We start from the raw sequence: 26,085 nt of genomic DNA on the forward strand, positions 1-26,085 counted from the left end.
GACTGTTGCATCGAGGGGCGGAGCCTCATGCACAGTCCTCTCTCACCGCCGCCTCTGTTTATCCGCTGGCCATTGGCCCCAGGGAATGCCACTCGGCCCTGGGGACGGTCTCCAATTTGAGATTCCTCCTAATTCCGCACCTATTGGCAGATAGACGGTTACTTCCTCCTGGTTGGACAAAGAACTGTCAGTAAGACTAAGGAAAGAACCAGTGGAAAGGATGGGGTGTGTCTTGCCCCACCCTACCTCCAAGCAGGTGAGACTGATGACTCTCCCCCCTACCTGTCCAACAGGTGAGTCAGGGGGCTCCATGGGAAAGAGCAGACGCCTTCACTGGCCAGCCAACTTAGCGTCAGGCATGTTGCTTCTTTGGGCTTATTCACCCTTGCTGCAAAGTGGTAATAACATATTTGTATAGCATTTCATAGGCATTTTTCTGGATTGGACTTTTTTTTTCCCCAAAGATGCAGTGATCATGAGATTTAGAATTAGAAGGCTTGGATTTGGCTTCTGCTGTTTAGTAGCTATGTGATCTTAGGCAAGTTACTTGTCTTTCACCCTGTTTCTCCACATCTGTAAAATGGGTACATTAACTCTCATGGGGGTGAAGGAAGATTTGTGAAATCACTTGGACAATTGCTAAATTTAAATTAATGATATGAGGGTGTTTGTTTTTTTTAATTCTCATGACAGTTCTGGAACACTATTAGGGCAACAAAATGATCCTCCTTTCAAAGATGAGGAAACAGCTTCAGAGAGGTCACAAAACTATAAAATGGCATATCTTAAACTAGAACCCCTTTCTCTTATAATTTCAAGGCCCACCAAACCACATGTTCTCCTGGTGGAATAACAGCACAGACACAAAATGTCAAAGCAGTGGGGAGGGGCTGGAGACAAGGTGAAAACAAATATTCTGGGGAGAGACAGAAGAGAAATGATTTGTGACAGAGAAAGTATTGGTGGGACAAAAATCAGGCAGCAGATCTAAAGGAAATCAACACTGGCATAAAAGAAGCGGGGCAGCGGGCCCCTCAGTAGTGGAAGATACTGGGGGAGTAATCAGAAAGAGCTTCCCAATAGACAAGGGTCTTTCCTTTCTGTGGTTGATGAAATGAATGCCTGCTGGTGGCTGTACAGCATGCTAAGGGTCTTACAGATATTCATTCATCAACACATAAGTATTGAGCACCAGCTGTATGCTAGGTACTGGACTAGACACTGATGACACAGAAAATCAAAATGACTCCAACCCTCCAAGGGCTTCCAGAGAGCCAAGTGTAAATAGGTCATCTTAGTCACTCTGGGTGCATCGATGTTGGACAGGTGGTTGTTCTGGAAAGGGTCCCTCCTTAAAAAAGCTTTATATTCCCAAAGCTAGCATGCAAGATGCACTGGGGGAACGTACATCAGCAGCATTCTTGACTGTTTCCACCAGAGAAAGGAATGATGGTGAGAGTCTCACTTCTGAGGCTTGTGCCATCCAAGAAGGGGCTAGGGAGACATCAACATCCCTGATCAGTTACCATCCACACGCCAGGGCCACTGCCCTTTGTTTTGTTTCCCTTACTCCCCGTCTTCCAGTTTATCTCGGCATCTTTCTCCCCACCTTATCCCTACTCCACCCACCCACTTGCCACCCTGCCATGTAGTCCCGAGCTTGGGAGGAAAAGAGCTCCCAGTCCTAGGCTCCTGCCTCTACCAGGGCTTCACTTCCTTCCTCTCCCACCTCCCATCTTCCCCTGCCCACTTCACACACCCTGCACAAACACAACACACAGACACACACCCACTTCCCAGACTTAAGCCTGGCTTAACCCCTTCCTTTCTCCTGACTTCATCATACAGGCAGCAGGGCTAGTTGACTGCAGAGGAGTGGAAGAGCCTGGCCGGGCTGGAGGGGCAGAAATAAGGCTTCAGAATAAAGTCTGTGTATCTGTGTGTTTCTGTGTCTCCCCAGAATGCGCCCTGAATGTCAGTCTGGAACATGCTGTAACAAGCTGGCCCCACAGCTCAGCACTCAGGCTGGGACTGGGTGAAGGCACCACTGCAGCAGGAATAACTGGGCTAAGAGCTGTGCCTCCCAGACCAAGGGGTTCTCTGCACATTTACTAAGCACCTACTATTCCCTGGTAGTCACTGAGTATTCATTCATCTGTAGGATACAGAAAAGAATCAGAAAGTGATGTTTACTAGAATCAGCTGGATGCGGTCTCATGGGGCAAGGAGGTGCCGGAGAGAGGGATGAGAGTCACTGTGGCCACAGTCTTCTCTGTAGCTTGAACCTGAAGGAAAAGGCCACAAGACCATCTTACCCAGTCCCCTGCCTCCAAGCCTTTAAAGGCAGGGATTTCTCTGTTTGACAGATCTCCAGGAAAAGAGATTCTCCAGCCTCCCTTATATGAATACCCTTGTCTCCTTATTCTAACACTGGTAAATTCCTTCTGGGGTCTAGCCTCAATTCACATCCCTGTGGTTTAAACTCATTTCTCTTGCCCGGAGCTCTGTGGAAACAGACTCCTTGGGCCCCCAAGAACACATATGGTTAATTCAACCTTGCAGCTTTCTAGGGCCCCCGAGTAAAGAAGGAAAGGGCACCCAAGTCATCCCAGAGACAGGAGCTACTGGCAAGGAGAGGTCCAATGAGGGGAGCTGGTGGGAGGGTGGGGAGGTGCTTCCTGGGGAAGGTGAACGGGCAGCCAGGCTGCCCTCCTCCGCTCACCTCCCTTCCTCTCATCCTCCACGAGGCCTCTGGGCCATATAAGGAGGTGCAAGAGTTTCTGCTGTGTGTTCACAACCAGCCCTTTCTCTGTGGGGTCCCCTTTCCCAGACAGAGGCAGGCAGACATACAGATCTGCACACACTACATGCACGCACACACCCCTTACGGATATACTCAGGGACACAGATCCAGATATGCAAAGGCCGGCCTCGTCAACGCTCTCTCCCCATCACACTCAGATACACACACACCCTTCTTCCCTCCTCTGCAGCCTAAGGGGGGATGGCCACCTCCATGTGGGGAGACCTGGTGAACAGATGCGATGCTAAACTTCAGGCTGATGCTGGTCCCTTTTCAGCACACAGCCGCTCTCCCCTGGTGTCGCAGCAGCGGGGAAGGAGCACAGACCTAAGCCATTCCTGGTGGCAGACGGGGCAGAGCCAGCCTTAGACTTGGGGCGGGGGCCTCTGTCCCGGGTCCTGCCCTTAAGAAGGCCCCTGCTCTAGTCGTCCCGGGGTTGCGCCCCTCCACACAGGGCCAAGGGGACGGGCCTACACAGAGTTCGCACCTCTCCCCTTGGAGACCACACTCTGGGGACGTGCCCAGCACCAACCCTGCTTCTGGGGCCTGGGGGGTCTCTTACTTGGGCTCTTCCTCCTGTTTGGACAGCAGCACTGCTTGGTGTGCGCACACTCAGGCAAAGAGGTGACGAGGGGCAGTTGTGCGAAAGGGATGCACACGCCAGGGACACGCGAGCTGGGGTGCCTACACGCATGCTGGAGGCCCTTTGTGGTGTGAGGGGAGCCAGGAGTGTGAAGGGGATGGCCCAGGGGCTGGAGGCCAGGGAGCAGTTTTCCCAGAGGCTGCCGCCTTCTGAGGAGTCAGAATTCTCAATTCCATCTGTCCTTTCGGGTCCCCGTGGAGGTATACTGGTCCGGTGTCTTACTTAACAGTTAGCTTGACTTGTAACTTGTTTAGATCTCCGTCCATGGGACTCCTTTTGCACCGCTGCCCCTGCCCACTGGTGCTTGGGTGGGAGGACTTGCTCAGGGGGTTCCCTTCAGGACTGGGGAGAGGATATTGGTGGCAGAAGTGCCTCCCAAGGGCTTGTGGCTGGAGTGGGCCCTGGCATCAGCGGGAGCAGGAGCAGGGCAAGACGGTGCAGGCCCCGGAGGTGAGGGAGGGGGTGCTCTTGCCATTTTTTGCCGCCCTTTGTCCAGGGGAGGAGCCTCGACACCAGAGGCTGCCCACAGCCTGGTCCTGTGGGTGTGTGCCCAGCCAGCCTGGGGGGGGGGCTCTTAATTACAGAGGCAGGTCCAGCCACACTCCACTGCCAGGCGTGTGGGCGGGGATGGAATGTCAAAGGGAAAACAGGGAGACAAGAAAACAGAGATAGAATGGGCCAGAAATAGCACAGGCCAGGGCGAGATACCAGGGGCCCTTGGTGGGGGAGGGGGAGGAGGGTCAGGACCTCTCCAGAGAATGTTTATTCCCGGGTCACCCCACCCCTTACCTGCACCCAGCCCCCCAGGGTTCCATCTCAGAGCTTCAGGAGCCCATCAGGGTGGGCCCCAAGCATCACGATTCTTGTATTCTGGAGCTGGGTCTCCGAGCAACCCCTGCCCTGCCCTGCCCTGAGTGGCTTGAGGGGATGGCGAGGCTCTGCCACTTGAGTCACCTTGCTTCCTGCTCCTGGCCTGAGTGACTCCACCCACAGGCTGACACAGCTGGGGCCCCACCCGCCCTCCAGCCTGCCTGCCCCTCCCTCCCCCAGCAAGCCAGGAGAGGTGCTTGTCCCGACAGGCGCCCTTCCCACGGAGAGGCCACCCCTCCCCTGCCCGCACACCAGCCTGTGTGAGTCTGTGTGTGCGCGCGCGCACCCAGCAGGAATTTCTCCCCTACCTGTTGAGAGCCCTTGGGAAGAAGGAGGAGTAGTCTAATCAGGGCCCCCTTCTTTGTATATGTGGGGAAACTGAGTCTGGAGTCAGGAGAGGAATTTCCCCAAGGTCACACAAGCACAATCCTGGCAGTGGGGGTGGGGAGGCAGATGAGAACCAACTTTGTGAGAAGTCAGCTGGAGGTGTGACTTCAGGCAAACCTCCAGATTAGAGAGCCAGGGCTGGGGGAGGGGCTGGCCAGCCCTCCTCTGGGGTCTAAATCTGTAAGCTCCCCTCACTTCCTCTAAGCCAGGAGGGCACTACACAGACCCACAGCGATCAATTGTGCAAAGAGACTTCCCCCACCTCCTCCCGCCCTCTGGCCTTTCTCCCTGTCCCAGACTCCACCTCGGTGGGAACTGGGGCCAGGCTTTGGAGGCCCCCAGCCTTGTACTTTAATCCCAGATTCCCTAGTCCTGTCCCGCGCACCCCAGGGAATTTGAGAGTTGAGATCGCTGCATATTTCATCAGCACTTCAGGCTCCAGTTGAAGAAGCAGCCAACGTACAGCTCATGGATAATTTATGGCCCTAGCGGAGAACCTGGAAGTCGTCGGGGGAGGGGCAGGGAGCGTGGGGGCCAGTGAAGCCTGGAGCTGGCTGTTGATGAGGGTTGTGAGGAGCCAGCTCCTTCCAGAGGGAGTGTTGGGGTGGGGGAGGAGCTCCAAGGCTAGGGACATTTCCATGTTTGAGGATACCAAGGTATTACCAAAAAAAAAAAAAGGTTATCAAAATAATTCCACTAAAGGTTAGAGTTACATGACAAGCATTTTCTGACTTCATTCCTTGTCCCGATGTCTGTAACCATGTGCATAACCTCACTTGGAAATAACAAATTTTAATGGGATGTCCTTCATGACTGTGAAGCCTCCAAAAAGCTCCCTGCTCCCCACACCACCCAGGGCCTGGGAAAAAAGCCAGACTCCCAACTTATATGGACTAAACCTTGCTCCTTCCTAGCTTCCTCCTCCAAGAAGGCCACCAGGATTTAGCCAGATGATCAAGAGAAAAGGAAGGAATCCGGAATGGCTACCACTTACTCTGCTCCAGGCATATAACATTACACTCTTCTTATTAAAAGAAAGGTGGAAAAGGTGACCCAAAATAGAAAATGTCAAGTTCTCTTGGCCTCTTCTTTGCTAAGGGACCTATCTGAGTGAGTTCTTCCACAGATTTAGAGGCTCGAGTATTTGGGGGGGGAGGGGTAAACAGGCAGCCATGTCCTCTTACCTCAGTTTCTCCATCTGAGTCATGGGGGTGAGAGGTGCCCCACCCCAAAGGCTGTTTTGGGGTCAGAAGAGATGCTATCCAGGCACCCCAGTGCCAACTGGGACCGAGGCAGGTGGTGATTATGGGATGATGTGTCCACAGGTTAGACCTGGCGTTTGGGCTGGAGCTGGCTGCGGTGGGCAGCCCCAGCCCTCAGAATACTCACATCAGATCCCCAAGTCATCTGGGAACTTGATCATGGGAAGAAGCCAGACAGAGCTGCTCCAGCCTAGTTTAGAGTGAGCCCCGGCCTTGGGCCCCAATCTACTCTCCCTGGGCCTCAGTTTCCCCATCCATGAAATTGGGGCCATCTGCTGGAGCTGTCCTTGGAGAGAAGTTGGAAAAGAAGGCCTGGATGGAGGCCCCTGAGTGGGGAAGCTGCGTGAGCCTTGGGCCCTGCAGCTGCCAGGACACCACCCCCTCAAGTAAGGTTATGAGGTTGGCCCCAGTGCCAGTTGGACACAGCCTTCTGACACAGGTTCCTCCTAGGGGAACCCTACTCTCCCAGAGAAGGGGAACACTAGGGTGAGACTTCAACAACTATTTCTCAAAGCTCACGGGGAAATTCTTCCACTGGAATTTACTGGAATTTTGGGTGATCCCATGGGACTCTCCCTTTGGCCATCACTCCTCAGGATTAAAGAAGAGGGCGGTCTAAATGACCCCAGCAAGTCTGTCCCCAGGCCCTCTAAGATCTGGTTCAGCCCCAGGGAGCTGACAAGGGGAGGTGGGACCAGGCTGTGGAATCAGACCTGAGAGTGAGTCTTGACTGCTTGCTCTTCCTCCCTTTTCTCCTTTTCTCCTTTCCTCTCTCCTCCTCCCTCCTTCCCTCTCTCCCTCTGGAACTTTCTGCCTCCCTTGGTGAGCTGTTGCAATGTGGGGGCTTTGTCTCCACATCTAGCCCTCACCTTCCTCCCCTGAGGCCCCACCTGACATCCTAAGGACAGGTTGCTTCTGGTTCATCAGCCTCACCTGTTGCAGAAGGGAATTGCTATCTAGGTTGCAAGACTGTTTTGAGGTAAAGAACCTGTCGAGTGCCTGCACATGGTGGGCATTCAATACATTGTAGCAGTGATGCTTTCCTCAGGATGTGGTCTTTCTGGGTCCAGGACACCTCTATGGCATCTGAGTCTGGGCCTTCTGTGTTAGGTCATCATCCCCAGTGCCCTTTTGGCTGTCCCTAATCTACTTATTATGCTACAGATCCTAGGACTGCTGAGATGCTGGGTGGGGGAGTTGGGGGCAGGGTAAGGAGAGGGCCCAGTGAGGCAGATGTGGGGGAGGCGAGGGCGTCTGGGCTGGGTGGGGTTGGGACAATGGGCTGGAGGGCCCCAGAGGGCCCACGCTGGGACTCGCTGGAACTCGGTCTCACCGGTTTGGGGAGCTGGCTGGGCAATGGGGAGACGCTGGCATCAGGGAGATGTGGGAGGGGCTGGTGGCTGCCGGGGATAGAGGAGCTGAGTAAGGGACGCTGGAAGGGGAGGGCCTGGCCTAACCGGCGGGATGGACATGAATGCCTAGAGAGGGGCAGCCTCCTGCTCCTAGGGGACACCCTCTGACACACACCCTCACACTCAGATGCCACTCTCAGATGCACACTTGGACACACACATCAACACACTTCTTAAACTGCACCAGCTCTCCTGGTCTTCTCACCCTGCTCTATTTTTACATCTCACTTATCTATCATAGCCAGATAACTTATAACATTGTTTATTGCCTGTCTCCTTGCTGGAATACAAGCTCCAGGAAGGCAGGGTGCTTGGGTAGGCGCTCAAATAGATAACGTGCTGAGCGAAAGAACAGAACCTTTGGAATCACAGTCACAAATGCGCGCACCCTCCGGGACGCGTGTGCAAACATGCTCAGTCGCCCACGACGCTGCCACGGACGTTCTCAGATGCGTGCACACAGGCACACGCCCACACCCAGACCCGCACATCGCCACAAGACAGAAGCCCACAGCCCTCCTCGCTCAGGCATACAGGCGCTTTCAGACTCACACCCAGCCGTCCAGATTCCAAAGCTCCTACTCACGCAGGCACGCTCTAGCACGTCCCCGCTCCCCACCCTCCGAAGGACCAGCCCCTCCCAGAGACAGGGGGCGGGGTTTGGGGGAAGCTGACAACACAGCAGCATGAGAGTGCTGGGGTGGGGCAGGGCCAGCCTGGCACCTGAGAGCTCTCTGGAGACGCCACCGCTGCAGACCCACCTATGGGAGGGAGGGAAAAGTGAGATCACCCACGCCCCCAGCCTTGACCTGCCTGTGCTCTAGACTCAGACTGTGGCTTTCCTTCACCAGAAGCCCGGAGAAGTGCATGGGGTGGGGCAGGGAGTCCTCCTGGGCACAGAGATGGGCAGGACCCAGACCAGGTTACCTAGCACATCTGGGCAGGGGTGTGGATGGTGAGAACTGGGCTTACCAGCTTCAGCTCCACCCGTGGTAAGAGAAGCCTCCTCTACCACCCTGTCCCCGGGAGACCAGAAACGTGGGCAGTGGGGCAGTGCTGTCACCTAGTTGGCCTTGGCCAAGGGTCCCTCCCTAGAGACTCCTTTGCCCCCATCTGCCCACTCTGGAACATTGTTGGGGACAGGGTGGTAGCCACCTGGCATCACCCTCACCCTACCTCCAGACTCTGCCCCCTAGAAGCAATGCAAGATTGGGCAAGACAGTCTGGCAGTCCCACTGCCACTACGAACTCTCCTGTTATCAAGCCGTATCCCTAGGGCCCTTCTGGGTCCTGAGAAGGCAGTTCCCTACTGTGGAATGAATGGGAGAATGAGCAGAGAAGGCAGGACAGGGCAGGACATGCTCGCTCTGACTGGAAGGAACCTGGGTCAGTAAATGCTTGGAAAGTAAAAATCGGAAGTAAATGTTCTTGGCCCCCCTCCCCCAGTCCCTGAGTGAAGCAATGTTGACCTAGGAAAATACAGGACATCCCATCTTAGAAATCTGAAACCACCATCTTCCCAGGACTCACGCCCTCTGGCGGCAGACTGCAATTTCGGGCTGCTGCTCCTCCGTTCACGAACACCCAGGGTTTAGAGGCCAAACCATGGCCCCTCCCCCACCTCTGCACTTACTGATGAGAGGAGATGGGTGCAGAGGGAGGGAAGGACCTGCACCCTCACCACGCCACCCAGGGGAGACCAGACCCCAATGCTGTGATTCTCCCAACAAGAAATGTTTATTGAGCACCCGCTGCCAGTGTGCCAGGAACCTCTGGACTCCTGGTCCAGTGCTCTTCTGATGCCAGCAGCCCCTGTGCTGTCTCTCCAATTCAGGCTGAGACCCCAACTAGGAAGAGCTGGACTCTTCTCCTTCAGGAGACTGGGTTAGGGGGCATGGGGAGGAGGGCAGGCTGTCAGCAGCTGCAGCACCATCATCCTGTGGTCCAGAGATCCAGAAACAGGCAGGAGGGGTCTGGGGGTTACCAAGTCCAAACTCCTTCTGCTCGCCGCACGACAGGCCAATAATTCAGGAGATGAGGTGTTGGGGCAAGGAATAGCGACTTTATTCGGAAAGCAGGCAGACCAAGAGGATGGCCGATTAATGTCTTGGAGAATCACCCTCCCCTAGTCAGAATATAGGTTTCTTTTATACAAAAAAATGGGAATGGAGTGTGGTTGGTTGTTGCAAGCTTCTTCCTGCAGGAATTCTTTGTTCTTGCAGCCGTTCCTGTGGGTCAGGCCATGGTGCCCTGTAAACCTCCAACAAAACAAAGCTTTTTCTCTATTTTGCAACTTCCATCTCTCCAAAAGTGGAGTGCTAATAACATCCTTAAAAGTCAGATCCTGAGAATAGGCTCTCCTGTATATTTCAGGCTAAAGGCAACATAGTTTCACAAAAGGTGCAGAGCCAGCAAGACTAAGCCTAGAAAGCAGGGCACAGTGGTTCAAACTAAAGGAACTGATCCATATGGAGTCAGATTTGTTCTCCATTGCGTGGGGAGCAGTGCTTCCAGGTGGGACAGGATGCGGCCTGCTCAGCTGTGTCCATTTTACATGTTTAATAAATAGTTCTTGTTGCTGCCCATGCCAGTGAGTGTGGTGCCACTGGGCCAGGCTTCCCAAGTTCTTGAGAGGTGCAGGGGGGCCCTCTTCTCTTGCTAGTTCAGACTCTGGCTCTGAAAATGAAAGGAGAGAGCACTGGGATTAGCCCCCCACCCCGTTCCCAACAGGTGTCTGGGTGCTGTCCTCAGGGGAGGTGGGTCAGGGAGCAGTGAGGCTCCCCAGGAACAGGTCTCAGTTGGTCCCTGCTCTAGGAAAGTTGCTGTCGTCCTCCACCAAGGGGGAAGGGAGTTGCTAACAGGCTAGAAGTTCCCAGAGGAGACGTGCCAACACCCATTACACTTACTCCACAGAGTCTGCAGCGAGGGGCATGGATCCCGCTGTCTCCAAACTCCATCCCAGGCTGCATCCCCACCCTTCTACCAGGATCAAGTCACTGACCGGCCTCAGCCTCATCACCCTTGGCATCCGGCTCCTGCCACCAGTCAGTATAGATGCTCTCCTCGTAGTCGCCCTCCCCCCAAACGGTATCAGATGGAGGGTCCTCAGGCTCCATGGGTGGTTCTGTCTCCTCCAGCTCCATCTACGAGAAGCCAGGTCACAGCAGGCACAAACCCAGGTGGGCCCCCTTCCTGGCCAAGGGGGCCCTCCCATCCCATCAATCCCCAAAGCCCCTCCTTCCCAGCCTCAAGATCTCACACAGGAATGATTTGAGGGTTTCTCTCAAAGTCCTGTTCCCAAACTGCCCCCTCCCTGAACTGATGTGTGAATTGCTCCATTGGCAGAGATTCAGTGTTACTGTCAGCATTGCCCTCTCTACAGCCCACCTTTTCAGCATAAATACCCAGGGAATACTGCTAGTCCTTGAATATTGTCTGCTCATGCTATTTCCCAACCAGGAACACCTTGGATAGCTCTTGTTTATCCCTCCAATGCAAGGCATCAGCTCCAGGATGCAGTCCTTGCTGATGACCCTGGCTTGGTCTGGAGGCCACCTCCAGTGCCCTGTGATGGCCTCTCCCATTGCATAGTGATTCATGCATCAGTAAGCTGCTTGGGCAAGACACTGTGCCTTTCGTGAATTTACCCTTGGCCCAAGCATGGTGTCTGGCAAAGAGCAGGCAACAAGATTTATTTGAGCACCTACTGTGTGCCAGCTCTATACTAAGTGCTTTATATGCTGGATCTCATTTGAGTCTCAGCCCAACAGTGTGAGATGGGCATTATTCTCCCCATTCAACGGATAAAGAAATGGAAGTTTGAGGGTTACCTAAGACTTGCCTGGAGGTTGCCCAGCTGGGAGGTGGTAGAACCAAGACTGGCTAGCACCAAAGCCTACCTGCTCCCAGTGCAGACCCGGTCACTGTGTTTGATGAGGGGGACATGGGTGCATGAAGAAAAGAGGGAATGGATAAATACGTGCTGGGCAGCAACACCTCAGAGAACTCACGCTCTCAAGCCCTCATTCAGAATCAATGTAATAACACACTGTGGTCCTTCCTTCCTGGTGTCCTGCATTCATTTATCCATTTATCCACTCACTGGTTCATTCAAACTCAGTTTCTGAGCCCCAGCTCTGTGCCAGGTGCTGTGGGAAAGCTGGGAATACCCTGGTCCCCTGTCATGGAGCACAGTCCTCTAGGAGGCTAGGTGGAGAAGGGGATGGGTGAGATGGATGAGGACTGCAAGTAACTCCAGTGCAGGGAGGCACTGCAAGCCCAGAAGACAGAGTCAGGATGGGCAGCAAGGGCTTCCTGGAGGAGGTGTCAACCCGAGCTGGGTCCAGGAGAAGCAAGATTTAGACATGGACAGAAGAGGGGACATGAGAACATGGAGTGGGGAGAGAAGGGCAGGCGTAAATAAGGGATAGGTGAAATCTCTCTGCTTCCCAATAGCCGACTGCCAAGAGCTGGGGCTGAGCTCTGGCACAGCAGCCCCAGGAAGAGGACCAAGGAGTCTCTATCACCATCCAGCCCCATAGGGCAGGGGGCCACTAACCTCATCATCTGCCTGCAGGTACATGTGTGCAAAGTCCAGCAGCTCCTGCAGCTCAGCTGTCTGGTTGTGGTAGAGCATGGCCTCCTGGGCGGAGGGAAGGAAAGTGAGGTGAGCTGGGCCCTGCTGCCAGATGGTGGAGGAGCCAGAGCTCCTAGGATCTGGGTCCTCTGGCCCTTTTCCAGCTCAAGGACCCGGGAACAGGTGTCAGTTTCCACGCTGACTGAAAAACCATAGCTGCTTAAGGTGCTGAAAAGTAAGAAGGATTCTGAGGGCTCAGTGAAAAAGAATGCCTTGATCAATTAGCACTGTCTGCCACTGACAAGGAAATCGGGAGTGACACCATGTGTACCATATTTGCCAGTCTTGCCCTGGACTCCCAAGGAGTTTCCTCAGTTGGTCCAGGTTAGGGGGTCCCTGGGGAAGAAGGCCAAAGGCCAGCAGTGAGGATGACGAGGGTGGGAAGGGGAGCAGACAGGAATAGACAGGTATTTTTTACCTCCTGCCTCCCAGGCACTGCTGGTCAGGTAGGCAGTACCACCATTTTGCAGGTGAGGCAACAGACTCAGAAAGGTCCGCAGTGTTCCCAGGACCACACAGCTCGTGGGGCTGGGTTTGAACCCAGGACTGCAACCACAAACCATATTCTTTCTTTTCATCTCTCATCCTGCCTTTGGAGGAAGCCAGGATATTTTTATCAAATCACATGTCCTGATGCCCACCTCCCTGGGCTGGAAGGCCTCCTCCTCCAGGCCCCAGCGAGCCCTGTGGAAGCAGTAATACACCAGCTTCTGCTGCAAGACACTGTCTCCAGGGTCAAAGAGCACGTAGCTGGCGGCACTGCGGGCGGCCTGGCGCACGTCGTTCACTGCAGGCAGGACAGGAGGGAGGAGTGGCCCTGGCACTTCCCCACCTTCAGGGGTAACCCTCACCTAACCCACCCCTACCTCCCAACTTAGTCCAGTGCCCCTGGCTCCCCAGCTGCCTCCCAGAATATCTGTTGAGCTACTCACCCCACCCAATAATAATGCAATCTAGAACTTCTCCTATGCCCCGTGTAGCTCATGTAAGCTTCACTGTTATTGTTATCCCCATTTTACAGACAAGAAATCTGAGGCACAGAGAGGTTAGGTCAAAGGCTCCAGCTCACACAGCTGGAGGATGAGGGGACTGGGAAATCAGAGGCCAGTGGCCCAGCCCTCAACCTCTTAGCCAGCTGGACCCACAAAGGATCTCCTGGTCTTCAGCTCCTCTAATCCAGCTCCAGCCTCTGTCTGAATCTGGGCATCTCTGCGTAGCAGAGACCCTGGAGATCGTCCATCTGAGCCCCAGCTGATGCCAGAACCTCCCTCAACTGAGAAGAACCTTGAGTCCTGGTGTTACCTTTTATTGGCCATGTGACTAATAGCCCCTTGCCTTCTATGAGCCTCAGTTTCCTCATCTGAAAAATGGGCCCAGTAATGTCAGCTATTGGCAGTTTGTGAGAGGATCAAGTGAGGTAAACAGATGTAGCAGGGCTTTGTAAACTGTCAAGTGCTATGCAATTGTTGGCTATCTAGTCATTTACCTGAGAGGCCCTGGAATTCTCCCCTGAGGCTGCTCTCTGTTCCCTCCCACAAGCCTCTCACCTGCCCCAGTAACTCTAGCCTTCCCTCCCATCACCCAGGGTCCTCAATTCTGAGGGACAGTGCCCTATGACTCTGCATGACTCCCCACACAGTGCTCTCCCCCGCCCCAGGCCCGCCAGGAGGCTCACTGTTGTACTAGGCAAACTGCAGGTAGTGATACATGGTGGCCACAAACTTTTCCACAAAGTAGCCACCCATGTTGGGAGTCAAGTTGGCCTCACAGTCCACCTTGCACTACAGGGATTCTGCAAAGAGATCTGGTGGGGGTGAGTGGCAGCAGTGAGGAGCTGGTGTGCTGACCAGCTCCATCCACATCCAATGATATGGATGACAGAAATGACTTCCAATCCCAGCTCTGCCTCCTGATCACATGAGATAATGTGTGTAAAGTGACAGGTGATGCTGGGGAAGACTGCTGTGGGCTGGGCACCACCCCCAAGCCAGAGGGAGCCAGGGCATCCTGGGAGAATGGCAGGTGAGGTTTGGAAGTAGGACCGAAGCCCAGTGAGAGAATCTCAGGAAAGTCCTTTCTGCCCTTGCTGAGGGACTCTGCCTTTCAGAATCCCCAGGTGTGATTTCTGGCCGCAAACTGCTTTCTGCACACACCTGCTGGGCTGTTTCCCACCTCGGCACCTTGGCACCGACATTTCCCTCTGCGTGGAAGGCCTGTGACCCCAACCTCCCCAGACCCTTTTGGGATATCACATCCTCTCTGCACCGATGCCCAGCACTTTGGATCCTCCCCACTGTAGCCCTCTGCGCCCAGTGACAGATGACCTGTTAGCACCTAAAGGCTCTGACGGCTGGGATGACACTATTCCGCTCCGCCTCCCAAGCACTTAGTAGGGGCTCCATAAATGTGTATGGAATGAATATTTGTGTTAAGGGAACTTAGGAATTCTGGGAAGCAGGGCCTGTGGGTGAGATGGGTGCCCACAGGAGTCTGGGTGAGGGCATACCTGCTCTGGCTGGTTAGAAGTCCTTGAAGTCCGCCTGCTCGTGGGCCCCCTCGCAGCCAGCCAGACACCAGGCAAAGATGGCCAGGTACTCGGCCAGGGCCCGCTCCCTGTCCTCCGTGCTGCTGCGGGAACCCCCGCTGTTGTAGACCTTCACAGCCCGGAGGAAGACGGCCTCCTCGGGCTGGGCCTCCAAGTCTGGGAGGGGCCCCTCGGCGGCGTCCAGCAGCCCCGAGTAGTAGTTGAGATACTTGGTGGTGATCACATGCTCCTGGTTCTTCTGGATGAAGGTGTAGGCCGCGGCCACCGCCTTCTCCAGCTGGTTAGCCTGCAGGGTGGGGACAGAGCCGGTCGGCAGGGCCAGAGCCCGCAGCCCCAAGCGCACGGGAAGACTCGGCGGTCAGGGTGCTGGGTGAGAGCCGCGCTCCTCCCGACCCAACAGGGTGGCCGGCGCCGGCCGGGCGCTCACCTGGAACTGTGCGTAGTGCAGCTCTCGCCCTCATCCTGCTCCAGCGCGTGCCCATGGGCCATAGCCAGGGGCATCAGGTCCTCGGGCGGGAAGCCCTGGAAACTGTACTCGTACTGCGCCCTGGTGCTGCCCAGCAGCAGCCCCCACACTGCCTGAGCCAGGCCCCCTCCGCTGCCCCCTCTGTGCCCGCCGGCTCTCCCTGCCCAGCTGGCGTCCCCGCTGGGCGGGCTGACTCAGGGCCCAGCCCGGCCGGCGTATCCGTTGGGTCTTAGCGCCGGGCACTGGGGTCAGCAAGACGGGGTGGTGGCTTGGGTCAGGGTCCCTGAGGGGCTGAGAGCTGCGTCTCCTTTCTTTTCAGAAAGCTCAGCGGTGTCCTGAGTCCCTGACCTCCTGCCCCTGGGAGTCTTCCCCTTGGCAGATGGTGAGTGGGTGTGGGAAGGCTTGTCGCAGGGATGGGGAGCCCAGAAAGCCCCTCCCACACAAAGACAGCACCACGGCACCTCCCGTCGCCCCCTTAAGACCAAGAAATTGAGGGAAGTCCCACCTCCCTCTGCTTTGCCCAAGCCCTGGAACCTGGTCTTCCTTCCATCACAGCGGTCTTCCTGCTCACGCTCCACCCTCAGCCCTGAAGAGGTCACTCTGATGCAGGAAAAATGCATCTGGGGTGTGAGAAGGGCCGTGTCCCAGGCTTCGGTTCAGCCCCTGGGAAGTGTCCCAAGTGTGGGCCCCTGGCTTCGTGCAGGAAAGAATTCAAGAGCCAGGCACAGTTGAGTAAAGGTAGATTTATTCAGAGAGGTACATTGAAAGGCACGAGAAAGGCCATGAGGTGTGGGGGTTGGGTGCTCAGATTAAAAGTTGGTACACATTCCATAGACAGAGCGTGGGCCGTCTCCATCTCCAAAGAGGGAGGGAGAGGGGACAGCAGCCGTGAGGCACCGTGTTGCCAGTTTTTATGGACTTGGTGGCTTCATATGTTAATAAGTGGAAGGAGCAGTGTAACTAGCCTGGGGAAGGGGCTGGGATTCCCAGGATGTTGGCCATTTCCCACTCTTTGACCTTTCGTGGCTAGCCTTGGGACTGCCATGGTGCCTGTGGGCATGTTATTTGCCACGTTAATAGATTACAATGGGCGTATAAAGAAGCTCAAGATCTGCTCGAAGTCAAATCTCCCACCACCTTGAGCCTCAAGGCCTCCTGGGGGTTGAATCTTCCACCATTTTGATGTTAATTGCTGTAGCATTCCTTGAATGGCTATGCTTGAATGGCCCCCTTCCTGTCTCAACTCCAATTGCCCCCCAGCCCGCAACGGGGAGGCACACCCCTGGTTTTACCTTGCACACCTTCCACTCCTGCCACTTCCCACTCGGTCTCCATCCCCACGTCAGAAAGTCCTCTGGCAGTCCAGCTTTTGCAGGACAAAGCAGCTTGTCCCTGGAGAGGCCGTTCCTGGGACAGAAGGGGTGGGAGGGAGCACTGAGATACCCCTCAGATTCTGGAGACTCACCAGCCACATGGAGAAGCCTGGATTTGGGGAAGCCAGCCAAAGAAGAGATGCCTTAGCTCGGCTTTAGGACCCGGGAGCTCCAGAAAAACAAAAAGGCTCTGAATTTTTTTTGTCCCTAAAGTCAGCTCTGACTTCTCAACTTTTCTGGAACTTTTCTCAACTTTTTCGAACTTCCCTCCCCTTCCAGGCCCCAGGTCTCTCAGACCCCTCAGGGTGAGGGTGGGGGTAAACCTGGAGTTCTTTGTGGTTCTTTCCTCCGACTCTGAACACTATCAGCCTGGCCTCGTCCTGCTATTCCACTCCCCCTCCCCCGCCCCGCCAGCTCAGTCTCCCCAACCCCCATTCCACGTGGACCAGCCAGGGCGGGGGTAGGGGATGGAGGACAGGAAGAGGGGGAGCCAGCTCTGGGAGGAGGAGGGGGAAAAGGAGTCTGGTGGCAGCGACTCTCTTGCTTCACCCTCACTGCCGGCCTTCCCAGCTCCAGGCACGATGCTCCGCGCAGGGCCCCCCAGCCACACCCTCCTCCGCCTCCCCCTACTGCCGCCGCCGCCGCTGCTGCTGCTGCTGGTGCAGGCCGTGGGGAGGGGGCTGGGCCGCGCCAGCCCGGCCGGGGCCCCCCTGGAAGATGTGGTTATAGAGAGGTACCACATCCCCAGGGCCTGTCCCCGGGAGGTGCAGATGGGGGATTTTGTCCGCTACCACTACAACGGCACTTTCGAGGATGGCAAGAAGTTTGACTCGAGGTAATGGGTTGGGTGCCCCCAGACTCACCCTTTTCCTTCCCTGAGCCCGTGGCCAGGCTCTCTTAGTCATGGAGCTCCCTTGTTGCCGCTTTCAAGCTGTGTCTGCATCCTGATACTCAAACTGTAATCCCCTAACCCCAAACACTGCAGGCTGGGAGGGGGGACTCCTAGACAGCCATCTCCCTAAAGACATGCCTGCCCTCAGTCACAAACCTTCGTCTCTCAAATGACCCTGATTTCTTTCTCACAAGCTTCCTATGTCCCCCAACGTGCTTGATAATAAAGATGCACTGATCTATTTACTTAGCAGTGCTTTATGAAGGGGGGGTGGTTTCCGGTTCATAGTGGAGGGAAGGGCTGCTGTGTGTGAATTTGACAGTGGTCTCAAGACTTTCCGCCTTTCCATCCAGCCTGACTCCCTTTCTGGCTCCAGCCCCAGGTTTCAGTGCCTTTGCCTTTAGAGAAGAGGGAGTAAATAGAACTTTTTTTGGAGGGGGTGGGAGTTTTGAGCAGTGGGTGGGGTAAAGCAGGTGGGCAGGATAAGACAGCAGGAGGGTTCTGGGAGTGCAGGGCATAGCCTGGTGCAGGGATCCTGTATGTCTACATGTCACACGGTCACACATGCCACCCTGGGCTCCTCAGAGAGTTTTCATGCCTCCCTCTCCGGGTGCCCCCGCACCCCCACCTCCCTCCATCTTGGCTCTACCAGGCCTGTGCTGCTGCCCATCTTGCCAGCCTCGGGATTTGAGAGACCAGCTTCTGGTCTGATCTAGGCCGTCAGTCTTCTCTGGCAAGTCTATTTTCTTGGATGAGGCAGGACAGGGCTGCACACTAGCTTCAGTTGAACTCAGGGTCCCGGTCGTACACACAAACCTCCACACTATACCCCAAGAAGTCGTTCCTCCTAGACCCTTCCCCAAAACACACAGCTCAGCCTACAGAAATTAGTGACCGTGGATCTGGAGGCAGGCAGTATATTCGATAAGAACACGAACTCCTGAGACCAAGACCCTGGGTTCAAACCCAGGCTGTGATCATGGACAAGGAATTTTACCTCTTGAAGCTTTACTTTCCTCATCTGAATAAAAGGTGGTTAAAAACAAATCTGAAAGACTGAGTTCCTAATTCCCAAGGCTGATGGGAGGACCCAAACAAGATGATGAATGAAAGTGAACTTCACCCAGTGCCTGGTAGTCTTGACTCAGGAGAACCCTGGTAGCGTTTAACTGGTAGAAACTTTGTGCCATGGTCGGGTTCCCACAACGGCACTGTGAAGGAACCAGATCAGACAGACAACCAGATCAATGGGTAAAATGAAGTACAGGCAGTAGCCAGGAGTACCACACTGAGCCCGAGGCCACCAAGGGGGGGAGGGGGAGGGAGTTGGGGGGATGGTCTCCCTGTTGGGGACTCTTGGATCGGGGCTGGGCCCAGTTCTCGAAGTGCTGAGCTTGGAAAACGTTCACAACCCACAGCCCCTTCCATCAAAATAACAGTCTCCCATCTTTCGCTAACTTCTGAAAACTGCAACTAAAAACAGATAAAAGCCATGGCAATTTTAGAACAGGCCTTTTCAAAATTGAAAATCAGCGGGGAGGGTATAGCTCAGTAGTAGAGTACCTGCTTAGCATGCAGGAGGATGCATGAGGTCCTGGGTTCAATCCCCAGTACCTCCATTAAAATAAATAACCTAATTATCTACCCCCCCCCCCACCAAGAAAAAGCAAAATAAAAAAGAAAAGTGATGCTGGGAAAACTGGAGAGCTAGATATAAAAGAATGCAATGAGAGGTGTTTTTTTTTTTTAACCTGAAAACCTATCCCCAGCCTCCTCTGCTTCCCCTTCGTTTCCTTGGTGAATTGATGGTACAGCGGCCCATCCATGGGCTTTGAAGTTCAACAGATCACACATTAGTTGTGTGACTTTGGGCAAGTCACTTGGCTTCCCTAGCCTCAATTTTTCTCATAAGATAAGTGAAATCAATAATGCTCACCTCACAAGGGAGAGAACTAAATAAGATAATAAATGCAGAACATCAAGCATTTCATTGGCTTATCGTTTGCATGCTCAATCACTGTTCCTCTTCCCCTGTGGCTGCACATACCACCCCTTTGCAGTCAGCAGACAGCAGCAGCAGACTGCTCCCATGCCCATCTGCTCCCTTGCCCACCCCTCCTCCAGGACTTCCTTTTGTAGCAGCCCATCCTATTAAGGCGAGGCTTGTGGTTCACCAAGGAGGGAGGCTTGAAGAGGGGATGAGGAGCCTGTGGATCTTCACCTACCTATAGGGAGGGAGACTGTGTGTGTGAGCACCTGTGGATGTATGCAACCATGGCCAGAGGCCACTGTATCCCATCTGTTCCCTCCCTCTCCAGCTATGATCGCCACACCTTGGTGGCTATCGTGGTGGGCGTGGGGCGCCTCATCACTGGCATGGACCGAGGCCTCATGGGCATGTGTGTCAACGAGCGGCGACGCCTTGTTGTGCCTCCGCACCTGGGCTATGGCAGCATCGGCGTGGGTGAGAAGGGCTGGGGCCCGGGCAGGGGGATGCAGGAGGCCAGGGGGCAGGAGCAAGGACCCTAGGGCTGGAAAATGAAGCTCAGAGAGGGAGAGTGACTTTCCAAGTATGAATAGCGGCAGGTCTGCGACCTGAGTTTTGGTCTCTCAGCCCCTGGGGCAGGAGCAAGGGAAATAACAGGACCCTAGGTGGGATCCTAGCTTGACTCCTGTGGGAGAAGGGGAGCTAGAGGTGGGGGACGGATGGCCTAGCAGGATGCTCAGACCAAATCTGGGGGCTGCACAGCGGGGCTCATTCCCCCGGACGCCACCCTCTACTTTGACGTGGTCCTGCTGGATGTGTGGAACAAGGCGGACACCGTGCAGGTGAGCACCTTGCTGCGCCCACCCCACTGCCCCCGCATGGTCCAGGACAGTGACTTTGTCCGCTACCACTACAACGGCACGCTGCTGGATGGCACAGCCTTTGACAACAGGTAAGGGTTGGAGGGAGCCCTGGGGCGCTGGGGACTGTGGCATGCAGGGGGCAGTCCAGGGGCCATCCTGTCTCCCACCAACAGCAGCCTCACCTCTACCTCATTCTTTGCAGCTACAGTAAGGGCGGCACTTATGACACCTACGTGGGCTCTGGATGGCTGATTAAGGGCATGGACCAGGGGCTGCTGGGCATGTGTCCAGGAGAGAGAAGGAAGATCATCATCCCTCCATTCCTGGCCTATGGCGAGAAAGGCTATGGTGAGGGCGGCCAGGAGTTTAGGGATTCTCTAGAAGCAGGCTGCCATATACAGTTGCTCAGGCTGTGTACTGTACAAGGACATCTAGCCCAGGAGGCAAATAGGCATGAAACCTAGTACTTGGTGATCATCTCATTAAGCAGCGGTGCTTCATTCTGATTCACACAAAGCCCAGTATGGGCAAGTGGTGGTCCTGGGGAAGCCTTAGCTCCAGCCTCACAGGGGAAGAACCAGGGCTGCTGATGGGTGGGAAAGGACTCAGGAAAGCAGGGTTAGCACCTTTTTGCATGGCGCTCACATAGACCTTCCTGAGTTGGGAAGAAGCCCGGTTTTGCTCTACACTTGGATGGTTCAAGCCTATCCCTTCCCCAGGGACTGTGATCCCCTCGCAGGCCTCCCTGGTCTTCCATGTCCTACTGATTGATGTCCACAACCCAAAGGACACCATCCAGCTGGAGACGCTGGAGCTGCCGCCTGGCTGCGTCCGGAGAGCCGTAGCCGGGGACTTCATGCGTTACCACTACAACGGCTCCCTGATGGATGGCACCCTCTTTGATTCCAGGTCAGGGGGATTCTGAGGAGGACGGTGGGGGTTGGGAGGACAGGAGAGAAGCTGAGGCAAGAGGAAAGAACCAGGTGTGAGGGTGCCCCAGGCAGCAGCTGGGGGTGGCTCTGAACTGCTGTGAAGGGCGGGGCCCCTGTGACTCCCTTGCTGGCCCCCCCACCTTGTATTGCAGCTACTCCCGCAACCACACCTACAATACCTATGTGGGGCAGGGTTACATCATCCCCGGGATGGACCAGGGGCTACAGGGCTCGTGCATGGGGGAGCGCCGGAGGATCACCATCCCCCCCCACCTCGCCTACGGGGAGAACGGGACTGGTAGGCTTGTTCCCCAATCCCAAAGCCAGCACCTCAGCTCCTCCTGACGGGGAGGATTCCAGCCACTGCTCTGCCCCTCTCATCACAAAAACTGGCCCCCAACCCAGCTTCTGCCACAAGCACTCCAACCTTTTCTCCAGGGCAGTCTCCCACTTCCCCCTTCCACACTGGAGAAGGGCAGTTGACCTGTGAGTTTGGGGAGGGACAGCAGTTATGGGAGACCAGAAACAGCTTAGCCCTAGAGGCAAAGACACCTGGACTTGAGACCTAGCTTTGCTGGAAGCCTCAGTGTGCTCACTTGTAAAATGGGACTAATCACATAGCTCAACAGGGTAAATTATTGGGATGTTCCAAGGTGTATGTAAAGGGCTTTCTAACTGGCATGCCGTCCCTCCCCTCCACTGTCTCCCCACCACCCAGAGTATATTAGAAGAGAGAACTAGGTAGACAAACATCCCATCCCATCCTCATTTAAACCCCCTGGCAGGGAAGGTCAGGAGCCTCCACGGAGGCCTGAGCAGCTCCTCCTAGTGCCGAGCTGATTCACGCCCCCACTTTGGCCCCAGGAGACAAGATCCCTGGCTCCGCTGTGCTGATCTTTGATGTCCACGTCATCGACTTCCACAACCCTGCGGATCCAGTGGAAATCAAGACACTGTCCCGGCCCGCCGAGACTTGCAACGAGACGGCCAAGCCTGGGGACTTTGTTCGCTACCACTATAACTGCTCTCTGCTGGATGGCACCAGGCTCTTCTCCTCGTGGGTCCAGGGCAGGGCCAGGGCTGGGCAGGTGGGTGGGCCCGGGTGTAAGGAGTCCTAACAGACCCCCAACTCTTACTTCCTCCATAAGTTCCCATCTAAGCGAGTTGGGGGAGCATAAGGAGTTAAAATTCCCAACTCTGTGAGCAGAGGGAGGGTGAAGTAAGCAGTAGGGGGAGCTGCGAGTTGCACTCTCTGGACAGAACTGGAGCAGGGAGAGATGTGAGCCCCCAGGCCACACGTCAGGGCAGTGGCAAGAGAAGGGGACCCTATCTCTGAGTCGCTGGGTCCCTGCACCCTGCCCTGGGGCAGCACCAGGAGAGACTCGGGAACAGGGCATGCCCAGGACGGTGGGAGGTGAATGGGCAGGGGACGAGGCTGGGCACTGACCTGGGGATCTGCTCTTCCCCCAGCCATGACTATGGGGCCCCTCAGGAGGCGACTCTGGGGGCCAACAAGGTGATCCAAGGCCTGGACATTGGCCTGCAGGACATGTGTGTTGGGGAGAGGCGGCAAATCGTGGTCCCCCCACACCTGGCACACGGAGAGAGCGGAGGTGAGGGGCAGAGACTGATCTGATGGCTTTGTCCCTGCCCACTTGGGGCCTGGATGGCTGGTGGGAAGAGTGAAGCAGGCCTTCCATATGGTTCTGTAAACATCCCATGCCCCACTCTCTAGTCCCCAAGGTGGGGAAATTGAAGCCTATGGGTGGGGGAGCACCCTGGGCAGACTGCAGAGCCAGACCCAAACCCTTCCCTTCTCTCCTCCTCATCCTCCCTCCAGCCCGGGGGGTCCCTGGCAGTGCGGTGCTGCTGTTTGAGGTGGAGTTGGTGTCCCGAGAGGATGGGCTGCCCACAGGCTACCTGTTTGTGTGGCACGAGGACCCTCCTGCCAACTTGTTTGAAGACTTGGACCTCAACAAGGATGGCGAGGTCCCCCTGGAGGAGGTGAGTGAGGAGTTCAGTCCTTCTAATAACCCTTCCCACACTGTCACACAATGGGAGCCACCTTGCATGGTGGCGTCTAGCAAGAACACAGTGCATGTCCACCATCCTGCCTGCACCCATGTTCCTGCCCTCTGCAGGTCACTGCACCTTAAGTCCCTTGTCCTCTGGTACATGCAGCCTGTTCCCCCTACGTCTGCCTGTCGCCCATGCATGCCTTCTGCCCTGGCCCCACTCAGGACTCAGTGCCAGCTCTTCTCCTTAGTCCTTTCTGGCTGGCCTCCGCCCGGGAGCCCCTGCCAAGGCCACCTGCAGCCGCTCAGCCCAGGTGCTTGCTCAGTCTCCCCTTCCTTGGTTCTCTGGCAGTTCTCCACCTTCATCAAGGCTCAAGTCAGTGAAGGCAAAGGACGTCTCCTGCCTGGCCAGGACCCTGAGAAAACCATAGGAGACATGTTCCAGAATCAGGACCGCAACCAGGACGGCAAGATCACGGGGGAGGAGCTCAAGCTGAAGTCGGATGAAGATGGGGAGCGGGTCCATGAGGAGCTCTGAAGGCCAGAGGCCTGGACCCCAAGGCAAAGGCGCATGTCTGTGGGGACAGTCACCCTCTCCCCTGCTGGGATGAGGTCTGGAAGCCTCTAAAAAGTGGCCAGAGGGAACAGCTCTGGTCTTCCCACTGCCTGAGAGTAAAATCACAGCACAGACCTCCATTTGATTTTTCTCTTTCAACCCCAAACCCCTTCCTTAAAAGTTTTGCAATTATAAGGTCAGTCTGGGGATGCGTGGCGTCTGCGGGTTGGCTGGGATCATCACCGGCCCCTCACCCAGACCTTCACTCCATGGCAGCAGACACTGAGCAGGGCCAAGCTCATCATTTCTTAATTTCCCCAAACTCCCCCAAACTCCCCCTTTGTCTGTACTTTCCCCAACCATCTCCACCCACCCCCTGCCTCCAGCCCCCAGTCCTCTGCCAGCTCTCCAGGAGCACGCTCTCCTCCCTTGGCTCTGACTGGTTCCTAGGGAAGGGGGTGGTTTCAGGAGGGCAGCCCTACCTCACCTGTCCTGGTCCCTTCACCTGTCACATTCCTCCTCCACCTGTTCCTTCCCCCCAAGGGACAAAGAGAAGAGGGGCTCATTGGGGGCTGAGGGTGAGAGGGGGTGGGCAGAGCTCTGCACACTCAAAAAGATTAAACTGGCATCAGACCCCTTTCTCCTTTGTGCCAAATAAAAGACTAAACTAAAGCCTTCAGGACATGGTCTTTCTGTGTGGGGTGGCCCTTAGACCCAAACATCAGGGAGACAGGGAACCAAGCAGGCTGTCTCCGTGGCTGGTCAGCTTCCGACCCTGTGTCCCTGGGTCTCGGCCTCCTGCCTCCCTGAGGCCCCCTGGGGCATCACCATGGAGGGAGGGTGGGGAAGGGGCGTCCACAGAGGACAGGGCCTGTGGGGGAGGTGCAGAGACATGACCCTGACCTCCTCCTAACTGACCCAGTCAGTTGGATGAAGGTGGTGAAAAGGTACAAACTTCCAATTACAAGACAAGTAAGTACTAAAGATGTAATGCACAGCATGACAAATACAATTAACATTTCTATATGTTTTATATGAAAGTCACTGTGCCAAGAAAATGATCATTTCAGAGGAGAAGGTTGAGCTTCAGGGAGACTCACTACAGCGCTGCTTGTAGCACACTGGCTAAGTTTGGCCCCATCTGTTTTTGTAAATAAAGTTTTATTGGAAAACAGCCATGCTCATTCATGTATGTACTGTCTGTGATTGCTTTTGTGCTACAGTGGCAGGGTTAAATAGAGACCTTATAGTCCATTAAGGCTAAAACAAACATTATTTGGCCCTTTACAGAAAAAAAAATTGCTAACTCCTGATTTATAAGGGTGAAAATTGGAACCAAACTGAGTGTCCAAGAATAGGGGATTGGTCAAATTACAGTCTATCCCTTCAGCAAAGAGAATGCAAGGCCACTATGGGAAAACGATGCCGTGGTACAGGGGCTGTCCAGCTTGGCTACACATCGGAACCACCTGGGGAGTCTTTAAAGTCCCATAGACTAACCCCATCCCAAGCCAATTAAGCCTGCCTGGGAGTGGAACCCAGACACAAATATTTGTTAAGCTTTCCTGGAGAGTTCTAACTCAGAGCCACTGCTGTAGAAGATTTCTCAATGACAGAAATACAGCCACTATATACAGTCATCCCTTGGTAGCCACAGAGAATTGGTTCCAGGACCCGCCGCAGATACCAAAATCCCCAGATGCTTAAGTCCCAATAGTCACCCTCCATATCTGTGAATATGGAACCTGCCTTACACTGAAAAAAAAAATTGTATATATATGGACTTGCACAGTTCAAACCTGTTTTGTTCAAGGGTCAACTATTGTTAAGTGAAGAAAAGCAGATTATCTACCTCTGACCCAGGGCCATGGTGCCCTGTCCTGTCGCTGAGCCCTGAGTAGCACCTTGGGGACTGACCTTAGCCAGCAGCGAGGGGCTGCTGTTTAGTGCCTGCTGTTTGAGACTTTAAATCAAAAGAAAAATACTGACAAAAAAAGCATTAAAAACAAAACCAAAATAAGACTATTGGTAACCATCCAAATTTTTGTAAGAAAAGTTAGAAATTTAAAAAAGCAACAAACAGTCAAAAAAGAAAAACAGATTATCTAACAGAGTGTACTATATGAGTCCTTTTTGGTAAATGTCTTACCCCCACACATTATCTAACAGAGTGTACTATATGAGTCCTTTTTGGTAAATGTCTTACCCCCACACACACATGCACACACACTCACATACACAAACAACAGGTGCCAAAACACCGAGGTGCTCCTCTCTGCAGGATGGGGCTAGGAGAGATATTGATACTCTTCTTTTGACTGTCTGCATTTTCTGTGTGTTCTAAAGTGAACAGTCTATCTTGTAACAGTTGTACCAGAAAAGAAAGTCATCAGCTTAAGAAGTCACACACTTTTCATTTAGGGAAAAAATACAGGAATGAGCA

General features: G+C 54.8%; 3 protein-coding genes across 3 annotated transcripts in view; 1 reads left to right on the forward strand and 2 right to left on the reverse strand.

Annotated features, from left to right (window-relative positions):
* Positions 1–9,417: 9,417 nt before the first annotated feature.
* LOC105094075 (prolyl 3-hydroxylase family member 4 (inactive)) lies at positions 9,418–12,013 on the reverse strand. The gene is made up of 2 exons (XM_031469703.2): positions 11,936–12,013; positions 9,418–10,520 (listed from the first exon to the last, which is right to left on the reverse strand). The coding sequence occupies exons 1-2, from the start codon at positions 12,011–12,013 to the stop codon at positions 10,371–10,373; spliced, it is 228 nt and encodes a 75-aa protein (XP_031325563.2). The 3' UTR covers positions 9,418–10,370.
* LOC135318451 (cartilage-associated protein-like) overlaps positions 9,418–26,085 on the reverse strand; it is a 117,982-nt gene continuing 101,314 nt past the window's right edge. The window contains exons 3-5 of the mRNA XM_064494796.1: positions 16,317–16,431; positions 14,520–14,844; positions 9,418–12,019 (exon numbers count right to left, since the gene is read on the reverse strand). Of these exons, the coding sequence (XP_064350866.1) occupies positions 14,533–14,844; positions 16,317–16,431 (427 nt within the window). The 3' untranslated portion in view covers positions 9,418–12,019; positions 14,520–14,532. The remainder of the gene's footprint in view (positions 12,020–14,519; positions 14,845–16,316; positions 16,432–26,085) is intronic.
* Positions 16,861–24,526, forward strand: FKBP10 (FKBP prolyl isomerase 10). Its single transcript, XM_010986014.3, has 10 exons — positions 16,861–17,232; positions 19,608–19,753; positions 20,039–20,228; positions 20,342–20,487; positions 20,859–21,048; positions 21,224–21,369; positions 21,936–22,128; positions 22,542–22,684; positions 22,912–23,075; positions 23,439–24,526. The coding sequence occupies exons 1-10, from the start codon at positions 16,865–16,867 to the stop codon at positions 23,622–23,624; spliced, it is 1,872 nt and encodes a 623-aa protein (XP_010984316.3). The 5' UTR covers positions 16,861–16,864; the 3' UTR covers positions 23,625–24,526.

The sequence above is a fragment of the Camelus dromedarius genome, chromosome 16 (assembly GCF_036321535.1).
Source record: "Camelus dromedarius isolate mCamDro1 chromosome 16, mCamDro1.pat, whole genome shotgun sequence".
Classification (NCBI taxonomy): Eukaryota; Metazoa; Chordata; class Mammalia; order Artiodactyla; family Camelidae; genus Camelus; species Camelus dromedarius.